The 23,116-nt window shown below is 43.0% G+C and overlaps 2 protein-coding genes across 2 annotated transcripts in view; both read right to left on the minus strand.

The window, feature by feature from the left end:
• Positions 1-571: 571 nt before the first annotated feature.
• On the minus strand, positions 572-5,238 carry LOC306774174 (uncharacterized protein; the record flags this gene model as incomplete). Its single annotated transcript, XM_079264154.1, has 5 exons — positions 572-596; positions 665-778; positions 1,088-1,204; positions 3,998-4,153; positions 5,111-5,238. The coding sequence occupies 5 exons, from the start codon at positions 5,236-5,238 to the stop codon at positions 572-574; spliced, it is 540 nt and encodes a 179-aa protein (XP_079120280.1).
• A 2,177-nt stretch (positions 5,239-7,415) lies between these two features.
• LOC306773925 (dipeptidyl peptidase 4-like) overlaps positions 7,416-23,116 on the minus strand; it is a 46,816-nt gene continuing 31,115 nt past the window's right edge. Inside the window, exons 19-26 of the mRNA XM_079263870.1 lie at positions 14,085-14,154; positions 13,809-14,003; positions 13,563-13,617; positions 13,340-13,439; positions 9,439-9,497; positions 9,291-9,363; positions 9,141-9,214; positions 7,416-7,874 (exon numbers count right to left, since the gene is read on the minus strand). Coding sequence (XP_079119996.1) covers positions 7,782-7,874; positions 9,141-9,214; positions 9,291-9,363; positions 9,439-9,497; positions 13,340-13,439; positions 13,563-13,617; positions 13,809-14,003; positions 14,085-14,154 — 719 coding nt within the window. The 3' untranslated portion in view covers positions 7,416-7,781. The remainder of the gene's footprint in view (positions 7,875-9,140; positions 9,215-9,290; positions 9,364-9,438; positions 9,498-13,339; positions 13,440-13,562; positions 13,618-13,808; positions 14,004-14,084; positions 14,155-23,116) is intronic.

Consider the following 23,116-nt stretch of genomic DNA (forward strand, 5'->3'; position numbering starts at 1 on the left):
TTTCCATGTTTCCCTGCTGCCACACACCTGACTCAGATGAATGGGTCATTAAGAGGCTGCTGCAGAACTGGACAACAAGCTGCTAGAGAACCTTTTCATCTGGATCAGGTGTGATGCAGCAGGGAAACATCTAAAACCTGCAGGACCCTGGACCAAGAGGTCAGAGTGGCTCATCCCTGCAGAACATCTAGAGGCTGGATTGTAGATCTCCTGGACGGATAGAAACGCTGGAAAACCTCCGTAGACCAGCTGGAGAAAGAGAAACTGGGAGCAAGGATCCATGAAAAAGTTTATTCATCAGAGCAGATTATTGATACGCAGCTGGACTACATGGGCCTCCGTAGGCCGACCTGAGACTGAGCCTGATCTCCCCTTTCATCTTACAAATATAGAAAAAGTCATTTCTAGAAAAGAAGCATTGGCCTTGTGCACCGTGTTTCTGTGGAAGAGTTGCAGGTTTGTATCTTTGCATTACATTCACAACAAAAAGTTTTAACATGCAAATCAATATGGCTTCCTTTTCCTCCTGGACATGGCTTCCTGTGCAGCACAGAGGGACCCCGGACGCCGGTCACTGCTCCGATTGTCTTCTCTTTCTGCTGGAGGAAAGAAAGTCACATCAGATGAAGTCTAAGCAGGAAAAGGACGTCCAATCAGCCGTTACCTTTCCCCGGAGGGCTTTGAGGTCATGACCCAGAGTAAATACTCTTTGGCAGCTATGGAGTCCAGCACCTTGTTGACGTCGCTGGTGAAGCTTCCGTCTACATGCCGCTCCGATCTGAGAGCACACAGGGACAGGACGTAAACACCCCCATTGGGGTCGGCAGCGCACCAGGAAGAAAGCGGGGGGGGGCTCTATGTTGCATCAGGAAATCATCTCTACTGATTGTTTCGTGTCTGATTGTGTTGAAGGTGCAGGGATTCATGAATCAACACAGCCAAAAGGTTCAGGGGATTTATTCAAGCAAACATGGAGAGGAGCGAAGGGAAAGGAGGAAGCGACAAGAAGCGGCTGATTGGCTGAGATCACTCTGTCCCGGTCCTTGTGGCTGGCGGGGCTTTCTGGAAGGACGGAGGGTCAGCCTACACTCTTCGGACTTGTCCAGACTTCAGCTTGGCCACGAAGTCCTTGATGGCCTGGTCTTTGAGGTAGGAGCTGACATCGCTGGTGAAAGTCCCGTCTGCGTGGCGTTTATCTGCAGCTCTGCAACACAAAGAAGCTTTCACACCGAGCATCTCCCGCTTCGTGGGCTTCAGAATGGCGGGAGAAAGCTGTATAAACGGGGTCACATGACATCAAATGCTGGTCAAATGCTCCTCAGACCAGCAATGTGCAGATCAATACTAACTGCAGATCAATACTAACTGCACATCAATGCTAAATGCAGATCAATGCTAACTGCAGATCAACGCTAACTGCAGATCAACGCTAACTGCAGATCAATGCTAACTGCAGATCAATACTAACTGCCGATTAACACTAACTGCTGATCAATGCTAACTGCAGATCAATGCTAAATGCAGATCAATGCTAAATGCAGATCAATACTAACTGCAGATCAATGCTAACTGCTGATCAATGCTAACTACTGATCAATGCTAAGTGCAGATAAATACTAACTGCAGATCAATGCTAACTGCAGATCAATGTTAACTGCAGATCAATGCTAACTGCAGATCAATACTAACTGCAGATCAATGCTAACTGCAGATCAAAACTAACTGCAGATCAGTGCTGACTGCTGATCAATGCTAACTGCAGATCAGTGCTGACTGCTGATCAATGCTAACTGCAGATCAATGCTAACTGCAGATCAATGCTAAATGCAGATCAATACTAACTGCAGATCAACACTAACTGCTGATCAATGCTAACTGCAGATCAATGCTAACTGCAGATCAATGCTAACTGCAGATCAACACAAACTGCAGATCAACGCTAACTGCAGATCAATGCTAACTGCTGATAAATGCTAACTGAGATCAATGCTAACTACAGATCAATGCTGACTGCAGATCAATACTAACTGCAGATCAGCGCTGACTGCTGATCAATGCTAACTGCAGATCAATGCTAACTGCAGATCAACACTAACTGCTGATCAATGCTAACTGCAGATCAATGCTAACTGCAGATCAATGCTAACTGCAGATCAACACAAACTGCAGATCAACGCTAACTGCAGATCAATGCTAACTGCTGATAAATGCTAACTGAGATCAATGCTAACTACAGATCAATGCTGACTGCAGATCAATACTAACTGCAGATCAGTGCTGACTGCAGATCAATACTAACTGCAGATCAGTGCTGACTGCAGATCAATGCTAAATGCAGATCAATACTAACTGCAGATCAACACTAACTGCTGATCAATGCTAACTGCAGATCAATGCTAACTGCAGATCAACGCTAACTGCAGGTCAATGCTAACTGCAGATCAATGCTAACTGCTGATAAATGCTAACTGAGATCAATGCTAACTACAGATCAATGCTGACTGCAGATCAATACTAACTGCAGATCAACGCTGACTGCAGATCAACGCTAACTGCTGATCAATGCTAACTGCAGATCAATGCTAACTGCAGATCAATGCTAACTGCAGATCAATGTTAACTGCTGATCAATGCTAACTGCTGATCAATGCTAACTGAGCTCAATGCTAACTACAGATCAATGCTGACTGCAGATCAATACTAACTGCAGATCAACGCTGACTGCAGATCAACGCTAACTGCTGATCAATGCTAACTGCAGATCAATGCTAACTGCAGATCAATGTTAACTGCTGATCAATGCTAACTGCTGATCAATGCTAACTGCAGATCAATGCTAACTGCAGATCAATACTAACTGAAGATCAATGCTAACTGCTGATCAATGCTAATTGCTAACTTCCAGTACGTTTCACCTCAGTTTAAACTGTTTTACATCTGTTTTCTAAACACGACGTTTTTGCATCGATCAGTTACAGCAACAGAGTTTTACTTCGTATCGTCTCGGACAGAATACTAGTGGTTCTTCACGTCAGCGACCTAAGACTACACTCTGGTTGTAAATCATGTAAACCTCTGTAGGTCTAAATCTTCTGCTTTTAGCTCTTTGTTCCAGTTTTATCCTGTTTGCTGCTGTTTTCATCTCCTTCTGTTTTAAGTTTGATTAATTGAACTTCATGTAGCCGTAATCGAAGCTGGCATGATGTCAGCTGCTATATGAAGCAAAACCAAAGTTTAAATGTTGTAAACCAGAAGGTCCAAATCTGTAAATAACAGATCAAATCCATTAATATTCTGACTTGATCTATATTTTCCATCTTTCAGACCTCGGTTTGTATATATATATATATATATATATATATATATATATATGTATATATATATATATATATATATATATATATATATATATATATATATATATATATATATATACATACATATATATATATATCCTGTTTGCTGTATATATATATATATGTATATGTATATATACATATATATATATATATATATATATATACGTATATATATATATATATATATATATATATATATATATACGTATATATATATATATATATATATATATACGTATATATATATATATATATACGTATATATATATATATACGTATATATATATACAATTCAGTAACACAAATGCATAAATATAAAAATATTTAAATTATTATTAAAAATATGATATTTGAGATATTTTAAACATTCTATATTTCCATTTGTGAAAATTTAGTTGAAACTTATTTTTTCGTTATTTTCAGGTTGTTTGTAATATTTTCTTAAAGTATCATTAGAAGTAAACGTTCTGATGATGTACTTGTACGTGTCTGTTGTAAAACAATATGTGTTTTACTATGCTGATAGTTTACTGGTCTGGTCCAGCTGGAGACCAGTTTGTTCTGGTGGTGCACCCTGGACTGGGAGGACTGGGACCTTCTGGTTTACGTGGTGGTCTGAACAGCGATGCTGCACCAACCCGCTCCTCTTGTTGTTCATGAGCCACTGAACAAAGTCCTGCGCCTTCCTGTCCTCCAGGTATCTGCTGTAGTCGTTGGAGAACGTTCCCTCTGAGTGGCGCTTGATGCTGGACGGACCTCTGGACTCGTCCGCTGACCAATCAGCCGCCTCCAAACTGCACAACATCAGAACACCAAAACATTTCCATTAAACCCAAACTACTGAAAATCAGTCCAGTTTCTCTCAGAGAAAATAAAGTTTGAGTTTTTCCTCCTAACTTGGAAAATCATTTTTAAAGCAGGTTGTGTCAAACATCAGCCCCTCGCCTTTTATTAAAAACCTCATTAATCCGATTAAAATCCTCCAAAAGGTTTATTTTTAATCATTAAACCACAACGTTTCCTTTGGTAACAGAACTCTGATGATTATGTCAAAGTAAGAAATTAATTGTTTAAGAAACTGAGTGATGAACCATCTGAAAATGATGACAGATTTACTTTGTATTCATTTTATTTCGTCATGTTTTGAGGGAAAATATGTCAAATGTTTGTATATTTTCATGTTTAGTCAGAATCTACACTGTAAAAATGCAGCCTTCACTTTAAAATACAATAATAGAAAACATTAATAATATTTATTAACATTAAGTAGAATATATCCAGCTTGTTTTAATCTGAATGTTATTAACACTTAAATCAGAAAAATGTTGAATAAATTACTAAACAAGGTGAATTATTGTAAATAAGATGATGATCGAAGAATTTTTTACTTTCAACCATTTTTTTTAAAAGTTGCACCTGTTCAATAATTTACAAGGAATAAATATATTTATAAATATTTTAGAGGAAAGTAAAAAGGTTTCCTGTTTAAACTTTTTTCTTTTTGGTTCCGACTGAGAAATTAAACCAAGTTATTTAGAAATAATAAAAAAGTAAAAATGTATTTTAGTAATAAAATAGTTAATATGTTGATGATGTGAGATTATTTTACTAAAAATAAAAGCGACTTCCTGCGGCTGAACGGGTTAAATGACCAGTTGAAGCTTCTCGGATCCTTTCCAGACTCTTTTCATCTTCCCTGTTAGATGTTTTGAGTTGAGATGAAGCGAAGCTGCGAAGCTGCGAAGCCTGACCTGGCGGCGGCGTCGGCCTGCAGCAGAGCCACCTGCCGGCTGCTCTGGACGAAGCCGAGGACCAGGAGGAGGCCGGCCAGGAGCTGGATGCTTCTCATGCTGGGAGCCTGAGACGGGAAGCAGCACATCGTGACACAAACACGACATGAAGCTTCTCCTCCTGCAGGAAGATGAAACTCACCTTTTCTTTTCCTTCCAACAGCGACGTTAATCCCTCTGGTCGGTGTCTGGGTCCAGCAGCGTCGGACTTTGGGCCTTTTATACCGACTCATCCTGTTACTCTCGAGCCATTAGACACGGGGCCCCTCTGCAAGGGCCCAATCAAGCCGGCCGTTTGTCCGTGGAAGGAAAGGCGGCAGCCATGCGTGATGCTCGCTCGTACTTAGGTGTCAAGATTAAACAACTGCTGCTCATCCTGTCAAACAAACGTCGGAGAGCAGCTTTAATGTACTACTGTGTCCTGTGTGTGTGTGTGTGTGTGTGGCTTTTATCTGGATGGACAGTCAGTATTTACCAGCTCTCTCTCATCACACTCTGAAAAACTGATCCGTTTCTGCATCAGTGACTGATCAGAGTTTTACAGCTGCCGCAGCTTTTTATTTTATTTCAGGGAAAATTTCAGGTTTTATTCAGGAGAAATGATTCCTGCTGCGTCGTTCCTTTCCAGAGATGTCGACCATACGTCATCCGAATGATCACCTGGAGGCGTCTGCCGAATTTCACAACTTCTCAGGAGGGTTTAGGGTCAAGTCTGAGCAAGTTGTGCTGACAATAATAATAAATAGGGCCATAAAAATGTACCAATATGAAATATATGATATACTATACAGGAGAAATGTAAATAAAAATATAAGTTTGATTATAAGTTTTAGGAAACTTTATTCAATTCAGTGGAAAATTTTAGGACAAGTTATGTAGAACAAACATGAGTGAGCAGATTTATGTAAATATTTTGGATAAAACTACACAAAATATTTGTTTCATGGTAAAATATTTGAACAGACGGCGCTTCGATGTTTGCTGATGTCTCAGATTCAGTCCTGATCCGGTTTCAGTTGAATGATCTGAAACCATATCGCAGCTAAATAACTTTTTTATTCCTAAACTCACATTTCTAAATGAATCAATTTAAATGAAAAAGATAGTTTAATAAACAAAAACAACTCAAAATGCAGCCACTTTCAAAATAAAAGTGCATTTGATATTGATGTTTACAATATGGGTCAATGTCATCGACTCATGAACCAGATGATAGATCTATTGATGAATGAGAAACAAACGGAGAAAACTAGCTGCTGTTAGTGAATAAACCTGCAGACGTCTCGGTGACTGTGACACATGCAGAACATGCAGAGTGGAACGTGTTCAGAGAAGATCATGCCAATGTGGCCCCGCCCACACACTGTGGCCCCGCCCACACAAAGGCAAGAGGCGCGCCGGCAGTACCCCCGAGACCTGTGAAATCTGTGAAATAAACACGTTAATTTCCTCTGCATAAACAGAGTTCCTAAACTTTATAACGTTTCTGAAATTTTCTTCTTTTTTTTTAATTTGGAATATTTTTCATCACTGGTCCAGAAACATGACGGTTCTGTCAGAAGCTGAACTTTGGCAAACTGGTTCTGTGGCATAATCCATTAAAAACACCTTAATTTTGATTCTAATGAAGATTTGGAGAGATTTTCTGTGTGAACATGCAGGATGGCCGCCGGACGATTTACCGTTCAGTCGACGCTCGAACGCGTTACTGTCGGGTTTTAGACCGCTGAGCTTCTGGTGACTGGAGGCCGTTGGAGTTCAGAGAATACATCGTCATGTTGGAGATCAGTTCAGATCATCTTAAAATATCCAATATTTATCCATTTTATTGATTTTGTAATGTGGCCAAACTTTATTTATGTCCGTAAATGTCTGCCCTACAAACCAACATGAGTTCTGATAAAGTCAACAGTACACGCTGAAAGTTTTTATTAATTACACAAAGTAAACATGTAAACAATAAACAGTTCCGGTAGATAATTAACAAATCATTCAATACAGTCATTTTTATTCTGTGTAAGGCACATTACATATCAAATTTACACACTGCATGAAATGAATTGTATTTTGATGTAAATTTAAAGACTAAACATTCCTGTTCTAATTTTCAGCTTTTCTTTATGAAGAAATTTAACAGACAGAAAAAAACTTTTTCATTAAACTTTTGACTAAAAAATGGGGGAAAAAAAGAGTGAAATGCATTTAGAATATTTTTTTATTTACATCAAAATCAAAATAATCTCATAAAGTCAAAATATGTGCCAAAAAGTTCTATTTATCAATCACTCAATCAATATAAACAGCAAACAATCTTTAATTTTTAAAAATGTAAAAAATTGTATTTTAGTGCAAAATTCTTCACATAATTTTGGTGACATTTTAACTTTCAGGTCCATACATACATTTCTTTGTTGGTTATGGCATTTTTAAATATAAATTTACAAACTATGTAAAATAAACAGTATGTAGATTTTGTGAAAATATTTTTCTTCATAAAAGACACAAACATGTAGTTTGGCTTGTTTTCATTCAACTTTGACCCAGAATGAAGATGAAAGCGTTTAGAATAACAATAATCTGTTATTCACACCAGAGATTTGTTGAGGGAATTATTTTGCTGATGAAGTGGATTTCATGCGAAGCAGCGCTGCAGGAAGTGGCTCATGTGGGTATAGACGTGCTGATTGGCTGAGCCGTCGAGCCCATGATCCTTGTCCGTGTACCACTGGAAGAACATCACAAGTAGGGATCAAAATTTACTAAATGTGATAAAACAATAAGAAACATCGAAGTAGAAGAAATAAAAAACTTAATTTAATCTGAAAGTAAAAAAGTTCTGATTTCATTAACGACTGAATTGTTTGAACAGAAGAAGAAAATGGAGGATTTCTGATGTTTTAAGTGACAAACGGTGAAATCTTTTCAGATTTGTGTCTGCTGATGGATGCAAACATTAAACGTCCTTTTTAATTTCAACCGTCTCCATGACAACCACGAGCATCGTAAGGACTGAGGTGAGTTTAAGATGTTGTCGCAGCAACATGTAGCGTCTCCGTCAAACGTTTGTAGCAAGATGAAACCGTAAAGATGGCCGATTCTATGGAAAATGCTCCAAGAAAGAAAATAAATAAAAAACAAAAAACCTCCTTTCCTATTGGTGGAAAAATGCACCACATCAACCTCTTGGTAATATTTTCCGTATAATATTCATTTTCACAGCTTGGCGGAGACACCCAGCTCCACCTCTCCAGCGAATCAAACCCCCCCCCCCCGATCTTGAAACTTGTTAAATACTCTGCAAAAAGCTGAAACTTTGTTTTTGTTCTTGTTGACTCAAGAATGAAAAATGTAGTAAGGTCAGAGGTCATAGTTCCAGCCAGGTATTTAAACTTGTGACCTGGATATTCAGACTGTAGAGTTGAGGTTGTGGAACACATGTTTGCTGTCTACGCCGGTTCTCCTTTAACATACAGAGTTTTGTCCCTTCAGAAACACCGTAGTAAAAATGGCAGCAGCTGTTATGTACATGAGGAGCTAGAAAGGCTTCACTGAGAGAACACGTTATTTTATTTAAGAGACTTAAATGGTTTACGAGTAGTTTTATGTTAAATGGAGGATTGTAATTATTACTTAACGCAACATTGTGGGAATTTGTAAGATTTTAAATTGGCAGATTGAAATCTTAAAGTTGACTTCTGGATATTAGAAATGAAAACACATCACTCCTTTAATTCATACTATGGATTGTCTAGACCAGGGGTGTCCAAAGTCGGTCCTCGAGGGCCGCTGTCCTGCAGGTTTCCCATGTATTCCTGTTCCAACACATCTAGCTTCCACTAAATGGATCAAACAGCCAATGACGTGCACAACTGATTAAGCTCCACTACTAATTAATTTGAATCAGGTCTGTCTGAGCAGGGATACATAGAAAACTTGCAGGATTATGGCCCTCGAGGACCGGAGCTGGACACCTCTGGTCTAGATGACTCACCATGGCCTCGAAGTCCACCTGTTCCTTCACCAAAGCCTCTGAGATCTCAGCTGCCTGCTGGAAATGAACATTGTCTACAAAATAAGAAGTAAAGTTCAACAGAAAAGTTTGATCCGATGACAGGGAAGTTCAAATCTTTACGGAACTCACCGTCAGCCGTTCCATGAACCAGAAGATACTGAACCGATTGGAAGTTCTTGGCCCTGGCCATTACTGTGGAATTCTGCAAACAGCCACATCGACAGTAAAGAAACGGAACAATAATGAAGAAATGTTCTGATAATAGTGTGAACCTTACAGCGTAGGCGTCGGGATTCTCCGAAGGCTGCATCATGTAGCGCTCCGTGTAGATTGAATCTGAAATGAGCCAATGAAGCCGATATTTTAATGCAATGTTCAGAAAGTACACTGGAAAGTTGACTGGTCTAGAAAATCAAAGCACTGAAATGATCAAAACCAGATCTTTGGAATAATCTGATTACTGTGGTAGTCTACTTCTGAAATACGATATGTCAAAAATTGTTGGCATTCCATTATCGGATTAATTTTGGAGAACATATGTGCTTTCTAATACTGGGAGAGATTGCTGCCTTAGCATTAGCTGCTAATGTGAGGCTGCTGCCCCCTTCTTAAAAAGGGGGACCACCACCCCAGTCTGCCAATCCAGCGGTACTGCCCCCGATGTCCACGCGATGCTGCAGAGGCGTGTCAGCCAGGACAGCCCCACAGCATCCAGAGCCTTAAGGAACTCCGGGCGGATCTCATCCACCCCCGGGGCCTTGCCGCCAAGGAGCTTTTTGACCACCTCAGCGACTTCAGCCCCGGAGATAGGAGAGTCCACCCCTGAGTCCACCAGCTCTGCTCCCTCATGGGAAGACGTGTTGGTAGGATTGAGGAGGTCTTCGAAGTATTCCCTCCACCGACACACAACGTCCTGAGTTGAGGTCAGCAGCTCCCCATCTCCACTGTACACAGTATTGATGGAGCACTGCTTCCCCCTCCTGAGCCGCCGGATGGTGGACCAGAATCTCCTCGAAGCCGTCCGGAAGTCTTTCTCCATGGCCTCGCCGAACTCCTCCCATGCCCGAGTTTTTGCCTCGGCAACAGTCGAAGCCGCATGCCGCTTAGCCCGCCGGTACCCATCAGCTGCCTCCAGAGTCCCACAGGCCAAGAAGGCCCGATAGGACTCCTTCTTCAGCTTGACGGCATCCCTCACTGCTGGTGTCCACCAACGAGTCCTGGGATTACCGCAACGACAGGCACCAACGACCTTACAGCCACAGCTCCGGCTGGCCGCCTCAGCAATAGAGGCACGGAACACAGCCCATTCAGACTCAATGTCCCCCGCCTCACTCGGGACATGGTTGAAGCTCTGCTGAAGGTGGGAGTTGAAGCTCGCTCTGACGGGGGACTCAGCCAGACGTTCCCAGCAGACCCTCACACCACGTTTGGGCCTGCCAGATCAGACCGGCTTCCTCCCCCACCATCTGAGCCAACTCACCACCAGGTGGTGATCAGTTGAAGCTCCGCCCCCCTCTTCACCTGAGTGTCCAAGGCATGTGGCCGCAGGTCCAACGATACGACTACAAAATCGATCATCGAACTGCGGCCCAGGGAGTCCTGATGCCAGGTGTACATATGGACACTCTTATGTTAGAACATGGTGTTCGTTATAGACAATCCATGACGAGCACAGAAGTCCAATAACAAAACACCATTTGGGTTCGGGGCGGGGGGCTCCCAATCACTCCCCTCCAGGTCTCACTGTCCCCCACCCAAAGGCAGAGGGAAACTACCCTTTCATCCACCGGGGTAAACCCCAACGTGCAGGCACCAAGCTGGGGGCTGATGAGAATGCCCACACCTGCTCGGCGCCTCTCACCATGAGCAACTCCAGAGTGGAAGAAGGTCCACCAGATGCTCGCTCTCGTACCCCACCTCCAGGCCTGGCTCCAGAGGGGGGGTCCCGGTAACCCGCGTCCGGGCAAGGGAACATTTATGCCCAGGTTTGTTGTCATCATAGAGGTCTTTGAGCCGTACTTAGTCTGGTCCCTCCCCTAGACACCTGTTTGCCATGGGTGACCCTACCAGGGGCATAACGCCCCCGACAACATAGCTGCTAGGATATTTAAGATCCAAGCAGAAGGGGGACCGGAGGGTGTGTTCCAATTACAGGGGAATCACACTCCTCAGCCTCCCTGGTAAGGTCTATATTTAGGGGTCCTGGAGAGGAGGGTCCGCCGGATAGTCGAATCTTGGATTGAGGAGGAGCAGTGTGGTTTTCATCCTGGTCGTGGAACAGTGGACCAGCTCTATACCCTCTTTGGGGTCCTGGAGGGGGCATGGGAGTTTGCCCAACCAGTCTACATGTGCTTTGTGGACCTGGAGAAGGCATTCGACCGTGTCCCCCGGGGGCTCCTGTGGGGGGTACTCCGGGAGTATGGGGAACCGCACCCCCTTGTACGGGCTGTCCGGTCCCTGTACGACAGGTGTCAGAGCTTGGTCCACATTGCCGGTAGTAAGTCGGATTCGTTTCCGGTGAGGGTTGGACTCCGCCAAGGCTGCCCTTTATCACCGATTCTGTTCATAACTTATATGGACAGAATTTCTAGGTGCAGCCGAGGTGTTGAGGGGATCCGACTTGGTGGCCTCAGGATTGGGTCCCTGCTTTTTGCAGATGACGTGGTCCTGTTGGCTTCATCTGGTCGTGATCTCCAGCTCTCACTTGAGCGATTTGTGGCCGAGTGTGAAGCGGCTGGGATGGGAATCAGCACCTCCAAATCTGAGACCATGGTCCTCAGCCGGAATAGGGTGGATTGCCCTCTCCGGGTTGGGAGTCAGGTCCTGCCTCAAGTGGAGGAGTTTAAATATCTCGGGGTCTTGTTCACGAGTGAGGGAAGGATGGAGCGTGAGATCGACAGACGGATCGGTGCGGCGTCTGCAGTAATGCGGACTCTGCGCCGGTCTGTCATGGTGAAGAAGGAGCTGAGCCAGAAGGCGAAGCTCTCCATTTACCAGTCGATCTACGTTCCTACCCTCACCTATGGTCATGAGCTGTGGGTCGTGACTGAAAGAACGAGATCTCGTATACAGGCGGCTGAAATGAGTTTCCTCCGCAGGGTGGCCGGGCTCTCCCTTAGAGATAGGGTGAGGAGCTCGATCATCCGGGAGGAGATCAGAGTAGAGCCGCTGCTCCTCCGCATCGAGAGGAACCAGTTGAGGTGGCTCGGGCATCTGGTCAGGATGCCTCCTGGACGCCTCCCTGGTGAGGTGTTCCAGGCACGTCCCTCTGGGAGGAGACCCCGGGGAAGACCCAGGACACGCTGGAGGGATTATATCCCTCGGCTGGCCTGGGAACGCCTCGGGATCCCCCCCGCAGAGTTGGCAAATGTGACTGGGGAGAGGGAAGTCTGGGCTTCCCTGCTTAGGCTGCTGCCCCCGCGACCCGACCCCGGATAAGCGGTAGTAGATGAATGGATGGATGGTAAGGCTGCTACCTTAGCATTAGCTGCTAATATAAGAGCCTGTGGTCTTAGTGTTAGCTGCTCATGTGAGAGATCTGTGGTTTTAGCATTAGTTGCTAATGTAAGAGAGCAGCTGACATGTTTGAATGATGCTTTTTTTTGCTTCAAAGTTTGATCGAATCAAAATTTCTGTGTAAACGTAGCTAATGAAACATATGAAGGATCACTTTTCTTTTTCAGAGAAATTGTCGTTCCTTCATTTCTACGACCAATCAAAACATGCTCGGTGAAATTCGAAAAAAAAATGTACACTGATTCAGTGTTAGCCAGTGTCAGAAATTCAGTCACGATCCAATTTCAATTCAAGTTAGGACCGAACAATATGAAACTATCTTACAGGTAAAGCAACAAAAACATCATCAAACATTTTTATTCCTGAGATCAGATATTGGAATTAATGTAAGTAACAAAATTATTTCTCATACTGAAGACAGATTAATAATAAACAATAACTCAAAATGTCAGTTTTCAAAATAAAAGTGTGACTGATAAATGGTGATTGTATGGATTTTTGCAAGTTGGATTGATATCATTGGCTCATTGACCACACGATAATCATATTGATGTAGATAACTGTGTCATTATACCCCAGCAGTTATCTCTTTAAAGATAATGGGATTATGCTGTTTTTTTTGGTGTCCATGGAAACAGGCCTATCGAGTTAAAGGATGATACCATAAAACTCCCATTTGGATACTGGAGCGACCGCCATCCCACATTTGAAAACTCCACTGCCAGAACCCAGAACCATGGAGGTGACGTATCCTCCGTACGACTGAGGAAGAGAAACGGCTGGTCAAACATTAACTCGTCTTCACATTTCATGACCTTTGAACGACATCTTCAGCACATCTTTATTGACTTTTTAAAAAAATTTTTTTTAATCATTTCTACTCACCCATCCCCAAATAGCAACTCTTTCCCGGTCTATGAAGCCCATTTTGATGAATTCCCTTTAAGAAAAAGGATAAATATTTTATGACGCATCAGGAAACAGTTGGTCAAAAACCTAATCACAAAGAAACTAGTCAAATCCAGTTCTGGTGAGTTTTCCTGGTAGGGGTTGTGTGTGTGTGTGTGTGTGTGTGGGGGGGGGGGGGGGGGGGGGGGGGTCGTGCTGATTTGTCCAAACTGCTCCTCTCACCTTGTTGCTATTATCTGATCTTCCACCTCATAGGTTCCCAGACGTTTGTAGATTTCAAACATTAGCTCGTCGCCCTGGTAACCGCTTCCCCTGCCATCAAAGCTGGCGACGATGATTCCCTCAGTGCTGGCCAGGTAGGTGGACCAGCTGACCCGGTATCTGAAGTCCACTTTCTGGCTGCAGGGACCTGCATATCTTCAGAGTCGAACATGTCCAGTCAGATAAAGAAGTGGTTTATTTGTTGAATTAAATATGATTAAAAATGCAAAGTCTTACACGTCAATCAGCAAAGGGTACTTTTTGGATTCATCGAATTCTGGAGGCAAAAACATCTGATACCACAGATCTGTTAATGAAAACACGTAGATTAACCCCTAAAAGCCTAAATTTATTCTGTTATATAAAGCATACAAGGCAAAAAATAAATATATAAACAAACATGTAAAAATAAACAAAACAAAATAAACAAAAATGTGAAAAGAAAATACATACAGTACATTATAAGTACATTTTAAAAAACAAATAAGGGTAAATGAAAAATATATTGTAAATATGAAAATTTACAATAAATAAAACAAATTCATAAGTAGAAATGAAAAATCTTTTTAAAAAAATCAATAAAAGTAAATAAATAGAATAACTCTGTTACATGAACATATAAAAAAAGTGGTTTGTAACAAAATTGCCACAACAGGTAGCAAGTAGACAGTACAATAATTCTGATAAAATCCTTTTAAATGGGTGAATTCCTCCTGGTTGCACAACAGATTGCATGAAGACCTCTGACTTTCCACTAAACGTTTCTTACAGCCTTGTTTTCTTTTCTCTACGCATGACACAGATTTTCCGTTTGCTGAGTCATGAAACTACGCCGCCTGATCAGATCATTTTATTACTGCAGGCTGAAACACACACGCGCCAGTAGATGATGGAAAACGTGTCTCATTTACAGCTCAACTAAAAAACAAAACAGTCAGGATCCCTGTTATATAAGTTGAGTTGGTCTGGTTAAACTATCCTGAACGCTGACAACTCAATAATCGGTTCTGCAAAACATTAATGAAATGAATCAACATCTGTTTTTGTGAACATTCATGAAAAAAGCCCACTGTCTTAATGTTAACTGCTAACGTTGGAGCCCACTGTCTTAATGTTAACTGCTAACGTCGGAGCCCACTGTCTTAATGTTAGCTGCTAATGTTGGAGCCCACTGTTTTAATGTTAACTGCTAACGTTGGAGCCCATTGTCTTAATGTTAGCTGCTAATGTTGGAGACCACTGTCTTAATGTTAACTGCTAACGTTGGAGCCCACTGTCTTAATGTTGACTGCTAACGTTGGAGCCCACTGTCTTAATGTTGACTGCTAACGTTGGAGCCCACTGTCTTAATGTTGACTGCTAACGTTGGAGCCCACTGTCTTAATGTTAACTGCTAATGTCAGAGCCCACTGTTTTAATGTTAACTGCTAACGTTGGAGCCCACTGTCTTAATGTTAACTGCTAACATCGGAGCCCACTGTCTTAATGTTAACTGCTAACGTTGGAGCCCTCTGTCTTAATGTTAACTGCTAACGTTGGAGCCCACTGTCTTAATGTTAACTGCTAACGTCGGAGCCCACTGTCTTAATGTTAACTGCTAACGTCGTAGCCCACTGTCTTAATGTTAACTTTAAATGTTGAAGCCCACCGTCTTAACATTAGCTGCTAACGTTGGAGCCCACTGTCTTAATGTTAACTGCTAACGTCGGAGCCCACTGTCTTAATGTTGACTGCTAACGTTGGAGCCCACTGTCTTAATGTTAACTGCTAACGTCGGAGCCCACTGTCTTAATGTTGACTGCTAACATCGGAGCCCACTGTCTTAATGTTAACTGCTATCGTTGGAGCCCACTGTCTTAATGTTAACAGCTAATGTTGGAGCCCACTGTCTTAATGTTAACTGCTAACGTCGGAGCCCACTGTCTTAATGTTAACTGCTAACGTCGGAGCCCACTGTCTTAATGTTGACTGCTAACATCGGAGCCCACTGTCTTAATGTTAACTGCTATCGTTGGAGCCCACTGTCTTAATGTTAACTGCTAACATCGGAGACCACTGTCTTAATGTTAACTGCTAACGTTGGAGCCCACTGTCTTAATGTTGACTGCTAACGTTGGAGCCCACTGTCTTAATGTTAACTGCTAACGTCAGAGCCCACTGTCTTAATGTTGACTTCTAACATCGGAGCCCACTGTCTTAATGTTGACTGCTAACGTTGGAGCCCACTGTCTTAATGTTGACTGCTAACGTTGGAGCCCACTGTCTTAATGTTGACTGCTAACGTTGGAGCCCACTGTCTTAATGTTGGCTGCTAACGTTGGAGCCCACTGCTTAATGTTAACTGCTAACGTTGGAGCCCACTGTCTTAATGTTAACTGCTAACGTTGGAGCCCACTGTCTTAATGTTAACTGCTAACGTTGGAGCCCACTGTCTTAATGTTAGCTGCTAATGTTGGAGCCCACTGTTTTAATGTTAACTGCTAACGTTGGAGCCCACTGTCTTAATGTTAGCTGCTAATGTTGGAGACCACTGTCTTAATGTTAACTGCTAACGTTGGAGCCCACTGTCTTAATGTTGACTGCTAACATCAGAGCCCACTGTCTTAATGTTGACTGCTAACGTTGGAGCCCACTGTCTTAATGTTGACTGCTAACGTTGGAGCCCACTGTCTTAATGTTGACTGCTAACGTTGGAGCCCACTGTCTTAATGTTGACTGCTAACGTTGGAGCCCACTGCTTAATGTTAACTGCTAACGTTGGAGCCCACTGTCTTAATGTTAACTGCTAACGTTGGAGCCCACTGTCTTAATGTTAACTGCTAACGTTGGAGCCCACTGTCTTAATGTTAGCTGCTAATGTTGGAGCCCACTGTTTTAATGTTAACTGCTAACGTTGGAGCCCACTGTCTTAATGTTAGCTGCTAATGTTGGAGACCACTGTCTTAATGTTAACTGCTAACGTTGGAGCCCACTGTCTTAATGTTGACTGCTAACGTTGGAGCCCACTGTCTTAATGTTAACTGCTAATGTCAGAGCCCACTGTTTTAATGTTAACTGCTAACGTTGGAGCCCACTGTCTTAATGTTAACTGCTAACATCGGAGCCCACTGTCTTAATGTTAACTGCTAACGTTGGAGCCCTCTGTCTTAATGTTAACTGCTAACGTTGGAGCCCACTGTCTTAATGTTAACTGCTAACGTCGGAGCCCACTGTTTTAATGTTAACTGCTAACGTCGTAGCCCACTGTCTTAATGTTAACTTTAAATGTTGAAGCCCACCGTCTTAACATTAGCTGCTAACGTTGGAGCCCACTGTCTTAATGTTAACTGCTAACGTCGGAGCCCACTGTCTTAATGTTGACTGCTAACGTTGGAGCCCACTGTCTTAATGTTAACTGCTAACGTCGGAGCCCACTGTCTTAATGTTGACTGCTAACATCGGAGCCCACTGTCTTAATGTTAACTGCTATCGTTGGAGCCCACTGTCTTAATGTTGACTGCTAACGTTGGAGACCACTGTCTTAATGTTAACTGCTAATGTTGGAGACCACTGTCTTAATGTTAACAGCTAATGTTGGAGCCCACTGTCTTAATGTTAACTGCTAACGTCGTAGCCCACTGTCTTAATGTTAACTGCTAACGTCGGAGCCCACTGTCTTAATGTTGACTGCTAACATCGGAGCCCACTGTCTTAATGTTAGCTGCTAATGTTGGAGCCCACTGTTTTAATGTTAACTGCTAACGTTGGAGCCCATTGTCTTAATGTTAGCTGCTAACGTCGTAGCCCACTGTCTTAATGTTAACTTTAAATGTTGAAGCCCACCGTCTTAACATTAGCTGCTAACGTTGGAGCCCACTGTCTTAATGTTGACTGCTAACATCGGAGCCCACTGTCTTAATGTTAACTGCTATCGTTGGAGCCCACTGTCTTAATGTTAACAGCTAATGTTGGAGCCCACTGTCTTAATGTTAACTGCTAACGTCGGAGCCCACTGTCTTAATGTTAACTGCTAACGTCGTAGCCCACTGTCTTAATGTTAACTTTAAATGTTGAAGCCCACCGTCTTAACATTAGCTGCTAACGTTGGAGCCCACTGTCTTAATGTTAACTGCTAACGTCGGAGCCCACTGTCTTAATGTTGACTGCTAACGTTGGAGCCCACTGTCTTAATGTTAACTGCTAACGTCGGAGCCCACTGTCTTAATGTTGACTGCTAACATCGGAGCCCACTGTCTTAATGTTAACTGCTATCGTTGGAGCCCACTGTCTTAATGTTAACAGCTAATGATGGAGCCCACTGTCTTAATGTTAACTGCTAACGTCGGAGCCCACTGTCTTAATGTTAACTGCTAACGTCGGAGCCCACTGTCTTAATGTTGACTGCTAACATCGGAGCCCACTGTCTTAATGTTAACTGCTATCGTTGGAGCCCACTGTCTTAATGTTAACTGCTAACATCGGAGACCACTGTCTTAATGTTAACTGCTAACGTTGGAGCCCACTGTCTTAATGTTGACTGCTAACGTTGGAGCCCACTGTCTTAATGTTAACTGCTAACGTCAGAGCCCACTGTCTTAATGTTGACTTCTAACATCGGAGCCCACTGTCTTAATGTTGACTGCTAACGTTGGAGCCCACTGTCTTAATGTTGACTGCTAACGTTGGAGCCCACTGTCTTAATGTTGACTGCTAACGTTGGAGCCCACTGTCTTAATGTTGGCTGCTAACGTTGGAGCCCACTGCTTAATGTTAACTGCTAACGTTGGAGCCCACTGTCTTAATGTTAACTGCTAACGTTGGAGCCCACTGTCTTAATGTTAACTGCTAACGTTGGAGCCCACTGTCTTAATGTTAGCTGCTAATGTTGGAGCCCACTGTTTTAATGTTAACTGCTAACGTTGGAGCCCACTGTCTTAATGTTAGCTGCTAATGTTGGAGACCACTGTCTTAATGTTAACTGCTAACGTTGGAGCCCACTGTCTTAATGTTGACTGCTAACATCAGAGCCCACTGTCTTAATGTTGACTGCTAACGTTGGAGCCCACTGTCTTAATGTTGACTGCTAACGTTGGAGCCCACTGTCTTAATGTTGACTGCTAACGTTGGAGCCCACTGTCTTAATGTTGACTGCTAACGTTGGAGCCCACTGCTTAATGTTAACTGCTAACGTTGGAGCCCACTGTCTTAATGTTAACTGCTAACGTTGGAGCCCACTGTCTTAATGTTGACTGCTATCGTTGGAGCCCACTGTCTTAATGTTAACAGCTAATGTTGGAGCCCACTGTCTTAATGTTAACTGCTAACGTCGGAGCCCACTGTCTTAATGTTAACTGCTAACGTCGTAGCCCACTGTCTTAATGTTAACTTTAAATGTTGAAGCCCACCGTCTTAACATTAGCTGCTAACGTTGGAGCCCACTGTCTTAATGTTAACTGCTAACGTCGGAGCCCACTGTCTTAATGTTGACTGCTAACGTTGGAGCCCACTGTCTTAATGTTAACTGCTAACGTCGGAGCCCACTGTCTTAATGTTGACTGCTAACATCGGAGCCCACTGTCTTAATGTTAACTGCTATCGTTGGAGCCCACTGTCTTAATGTTAACAGCTAATGATGGAGCCCACTGTCTTAATGTTAACTGCTAACGTCGGAGCCCACTGTCTTAATGTTAACTGCTAACGTCGGAGCCCACTGTCTTAATGTTGACTGCTAACATCGGAGCCCACTGTCTTAATGTTAACTGCTATCGTTGGAGCCCACTGTCTTAATGTTAACTGCTAACATCGGAGACCACTGTCTTAATGTTAACTGCTAACGTTGGAGCCCACTGTCTTAATGTTGACTGCTAACGTTGGAGCCCACTGTCTTAATGTTAACTGCTAACGTCAGAGCCCACTGTCTTAATGTTGACTTCTAACATCGGAGCCCACTGTCTTAATGTTGACTGCTAACGTTGGAGCCCACTGTCTTAATGTTGACTGCTAACGTTGGAGCCCACTGTCTTAATGTTGACTGCTAACGTTGGAGCCCACTGTCTTAATGTTGGCTGCTAACGTTGGAGCCCACTGCTTAATGTTAACTGCTAACGTTGGAGCCCACTGTCTTAATGTTAACTGCTAACGTTGGAGCCCACTGTCTTAATGTTAACTGCTAACGTTGGAGCCCACTGTCTTAATGTTAGCTGCTAATGTTGGAGCCCACTGTTTTAATGTTAACTGCTAACGTTGGAGCCCACTGTCTTAATGTTAGCTGCTAATGTTGGAGACCACTGTCTTAATGTTAACTGCTAACGTTGGAGCCCACTGTCTTAATGTTGACTGCTAACATCAGAGCCCACTGTCTTAATGTTGACTGCTAACGTTGGAGCCCACTGTCTTAATGTTGACTGCTAACGTTGGAGCCCACTGTCTTAATGTTGACTGCTAACGTTGGAGCCCACTGTCTTAATGTTGACTGCTAACGTTGGAGCCCACTGCTTAATGTTAACTGCTAACGTTGGAGCCCACTGTCTTAATGTTAACTGCTAACGTTGGAGCCCACTGTCTTAATGTTAGCTGCTAATGTTGGAGCCCACTGTTTTAATGTTAACTGCTAACGTTGGAGCCCACTGTCTTAATGTTAGCTGCTAATGTTGGAGACCACTGTCTTAATGTTAACTGCTAACGTTGGAGCCCACTGTCTTAATGTTGACTGCTAACGTTGGAGCCCACTGTCTTAATGTTAACTGCTAATGTCAGAGCCCACTGTTTTAATGTTAACTGCTAACGTTGGAGCCCACTGTCTTAATGTTAACTGCTAACATCGGAGCCCACTGTCTTAATGTTAACTGCTAACGTTGGAGCCCTCTGTCTTAATGTTAACTGCTAACGTTGGAGCCCACTGTCTTAATGTTAACTGCTAACGTCGGAGCCCACTGTTTTAATGTTAACTGCTAACGTCGTAGCCTACTGTCTTAATGTTAACTTTAAATGTTGAAGCCCACCGTCTTAACATTAGCTGCTAACGTTGGAGCCCACTGTCTTAATGTTAACTGCTAACGTCGGAGCCCACTGTCTTAATGTTGACTGCTAACGTTGGAGCCCACTGTCTTAATGTTAACTGCTAACGTCGGAGCCCACTGTCTTAATGTTGACTGCTAACATCGGAGCCCACTGTCTTAATGTTAACTGCTATCGTTGGAGCCCACTGTCTTAATGTTAACTGCTAATGTTGGAGCCCACTGTCTTAATGTTGACTGCTAACGTTGGAGCCCACTGTCTTAATGTTAACTGCTAACGTCGGAGCCCACTGTCTTAATGTTGACTGCTAACATCGGAGCCCACTGTCTTAATGTTAACTGCTATCGTTGGAGCCCACTGTCTTAATGTTAACTGCTAATGTTGGAGACCACTGTCTTAATGTTAACTGCTAATGTTGGAGACCACTGTCTTAATGTTAACAGCTAATGTTGGAGCCCACTGTCTTAATGTTAACTGCTAACGTCGTAGCCCACTGTCTTAATGTTAACTGCTAACGTCGGAGCCCACTGTCTTAATGTTGACTGCTAACATCGGAGCCCACTGTCTTAATGTTAGCTGCTAATGTTGGAGCCCACTGTTTTAATGTTAACTGCTAACGTTGGAGCCCATTGTCTTAATGTTAGCTGCTAATGTTGGAGACCACTGTCTTAATGTTAACTGCTAACGTCGTAGCCCACTGTCTTAATGTTAACTTTAAATGTTGAAGCCCACCGTCTTAACATTAGCTGCTAACGTTGGAGCCCACTGTCTTAATGTTAGCTGCTAATGTTGGAGACCACTGTCTTAATGTTAACTGCTAACGTCGTAGCCCACTGTCTTAATGTTAACTTTAAATGTTGAAGCCCACCGTCTTAACATTAGCTGCTAACGTTGGAGCCCACTGTCTTAATGTTAACTGCTAACGTCGGAGCCCACTGTCTTAATGTTGACTGCTAACGTTGGAGCCCACTGTCTTAATGTTAACTGCTAACGTCGGAGCCCACTGTCTTAATGTTGACTGCTAACATCGGAGCCCACTGTCTTAATGTTAACTGCTATCGTTGGAGCCCACTGTCTTAATGTTAACTGCTAATGTTGGAGACCACTGTCTTAATGTTAACTGCTAATGTTGGAGACCACTGTCTTAATGTTAACAGCTAATGTTGGAGCCCACTGTCTTAATGTTAACTGCTAACGTCGTAGCCCACTGTCTTAATGTTAACTGCTAACGTCGGAGCCCACTGTCTTAATGTTGACTGCTAACATCGGAGCCCACTGTCTTAATGTTAGCTGCTAATGTTGGAGCCCACTGTTTTAATGTTAACTGCTAACGTTGGAGCCCATTGTCTTAATGTTAGCTGCTAATGTTGGAGACCACTGTCTTAATGTTAACTGCTAATGTTGGAGCCCACTGTCTTAATGTTAACTGCTAACGTTGGAGCCCACTGTCTTAATGTTAACTGCTAACGTTGGAGCCCACTGTCTTAATGTTAACTGCTAACGTTGGAGCCCACTGTCTTAATGTTAACTGCTAACGTTGGAGCCCACTGTCTTAATGTTGACTGCTAACGTTGGAGCCCACTGTCTTAATGTTGACTGCTAACGTTGGAGCCCACTGTCTTAATGTTAACTGCTAACGTTGGAGCCCACTGTCTTAATGTTAACTGCTAACGTTGGAGCCCACTGTCTTAATGTTAACTGCTAACGTTGGAGACCACTGTCTTAATGTTAACTGCTAACGTTGGAGACCACTGTCTTAATGTTAACTGCTAACGTTGGAGCCCACTGTCTTAATGTTAACTGCTAACGTTGGAGCCCACTGTCTTAATGTTGACTGCTAACGTCGGAGCCCACTGTCTTAATGTTAACTGCTAATGTTGGAGCCCACTGTCTTAATGTTGACTGCTAACGTTGGAGCCCACTGTCTTAATGTTGACTGCTAACGTTGGAGCCCACTGTCTGAATGTTAACTGCTAACGTCGGAGCCCACTGTCTTAATGTTAACTGCTAATGTTGGAGCCCACTGTCTTAATGTTAACTGCTAACGTTGGAGCCCACTGTCTTAATGTTAGCTGCTAATGTTGGAGCCCACTGTTTTAATGTTAACTGCTAACGTTGGAGCCCATTGTCTTAATGTTAGCTGCTAATGTTGGAGACCACTGTCTTAATGTTAACTGCTAACGTTGGAGCCCACTGTCTTAATGTTGACTGCTAACGTTGGAGCCCACTGTCTTAATGTTAACTGCTAATGTCAGAGCCCACTGTTTTAATGT

Source organism: Telmatherina bonti (assembly GCF_933228915.1).
Source record: "Telmatherina bonti genome assembly, chromosome: 24".
Classification (NCBI taxonomy): Eukaryota; Metazoa; Chordata; class Actinopteri; order Atheriniformes; family Telmatherinidae; genus Telmatherina; species Telmatherina bonti.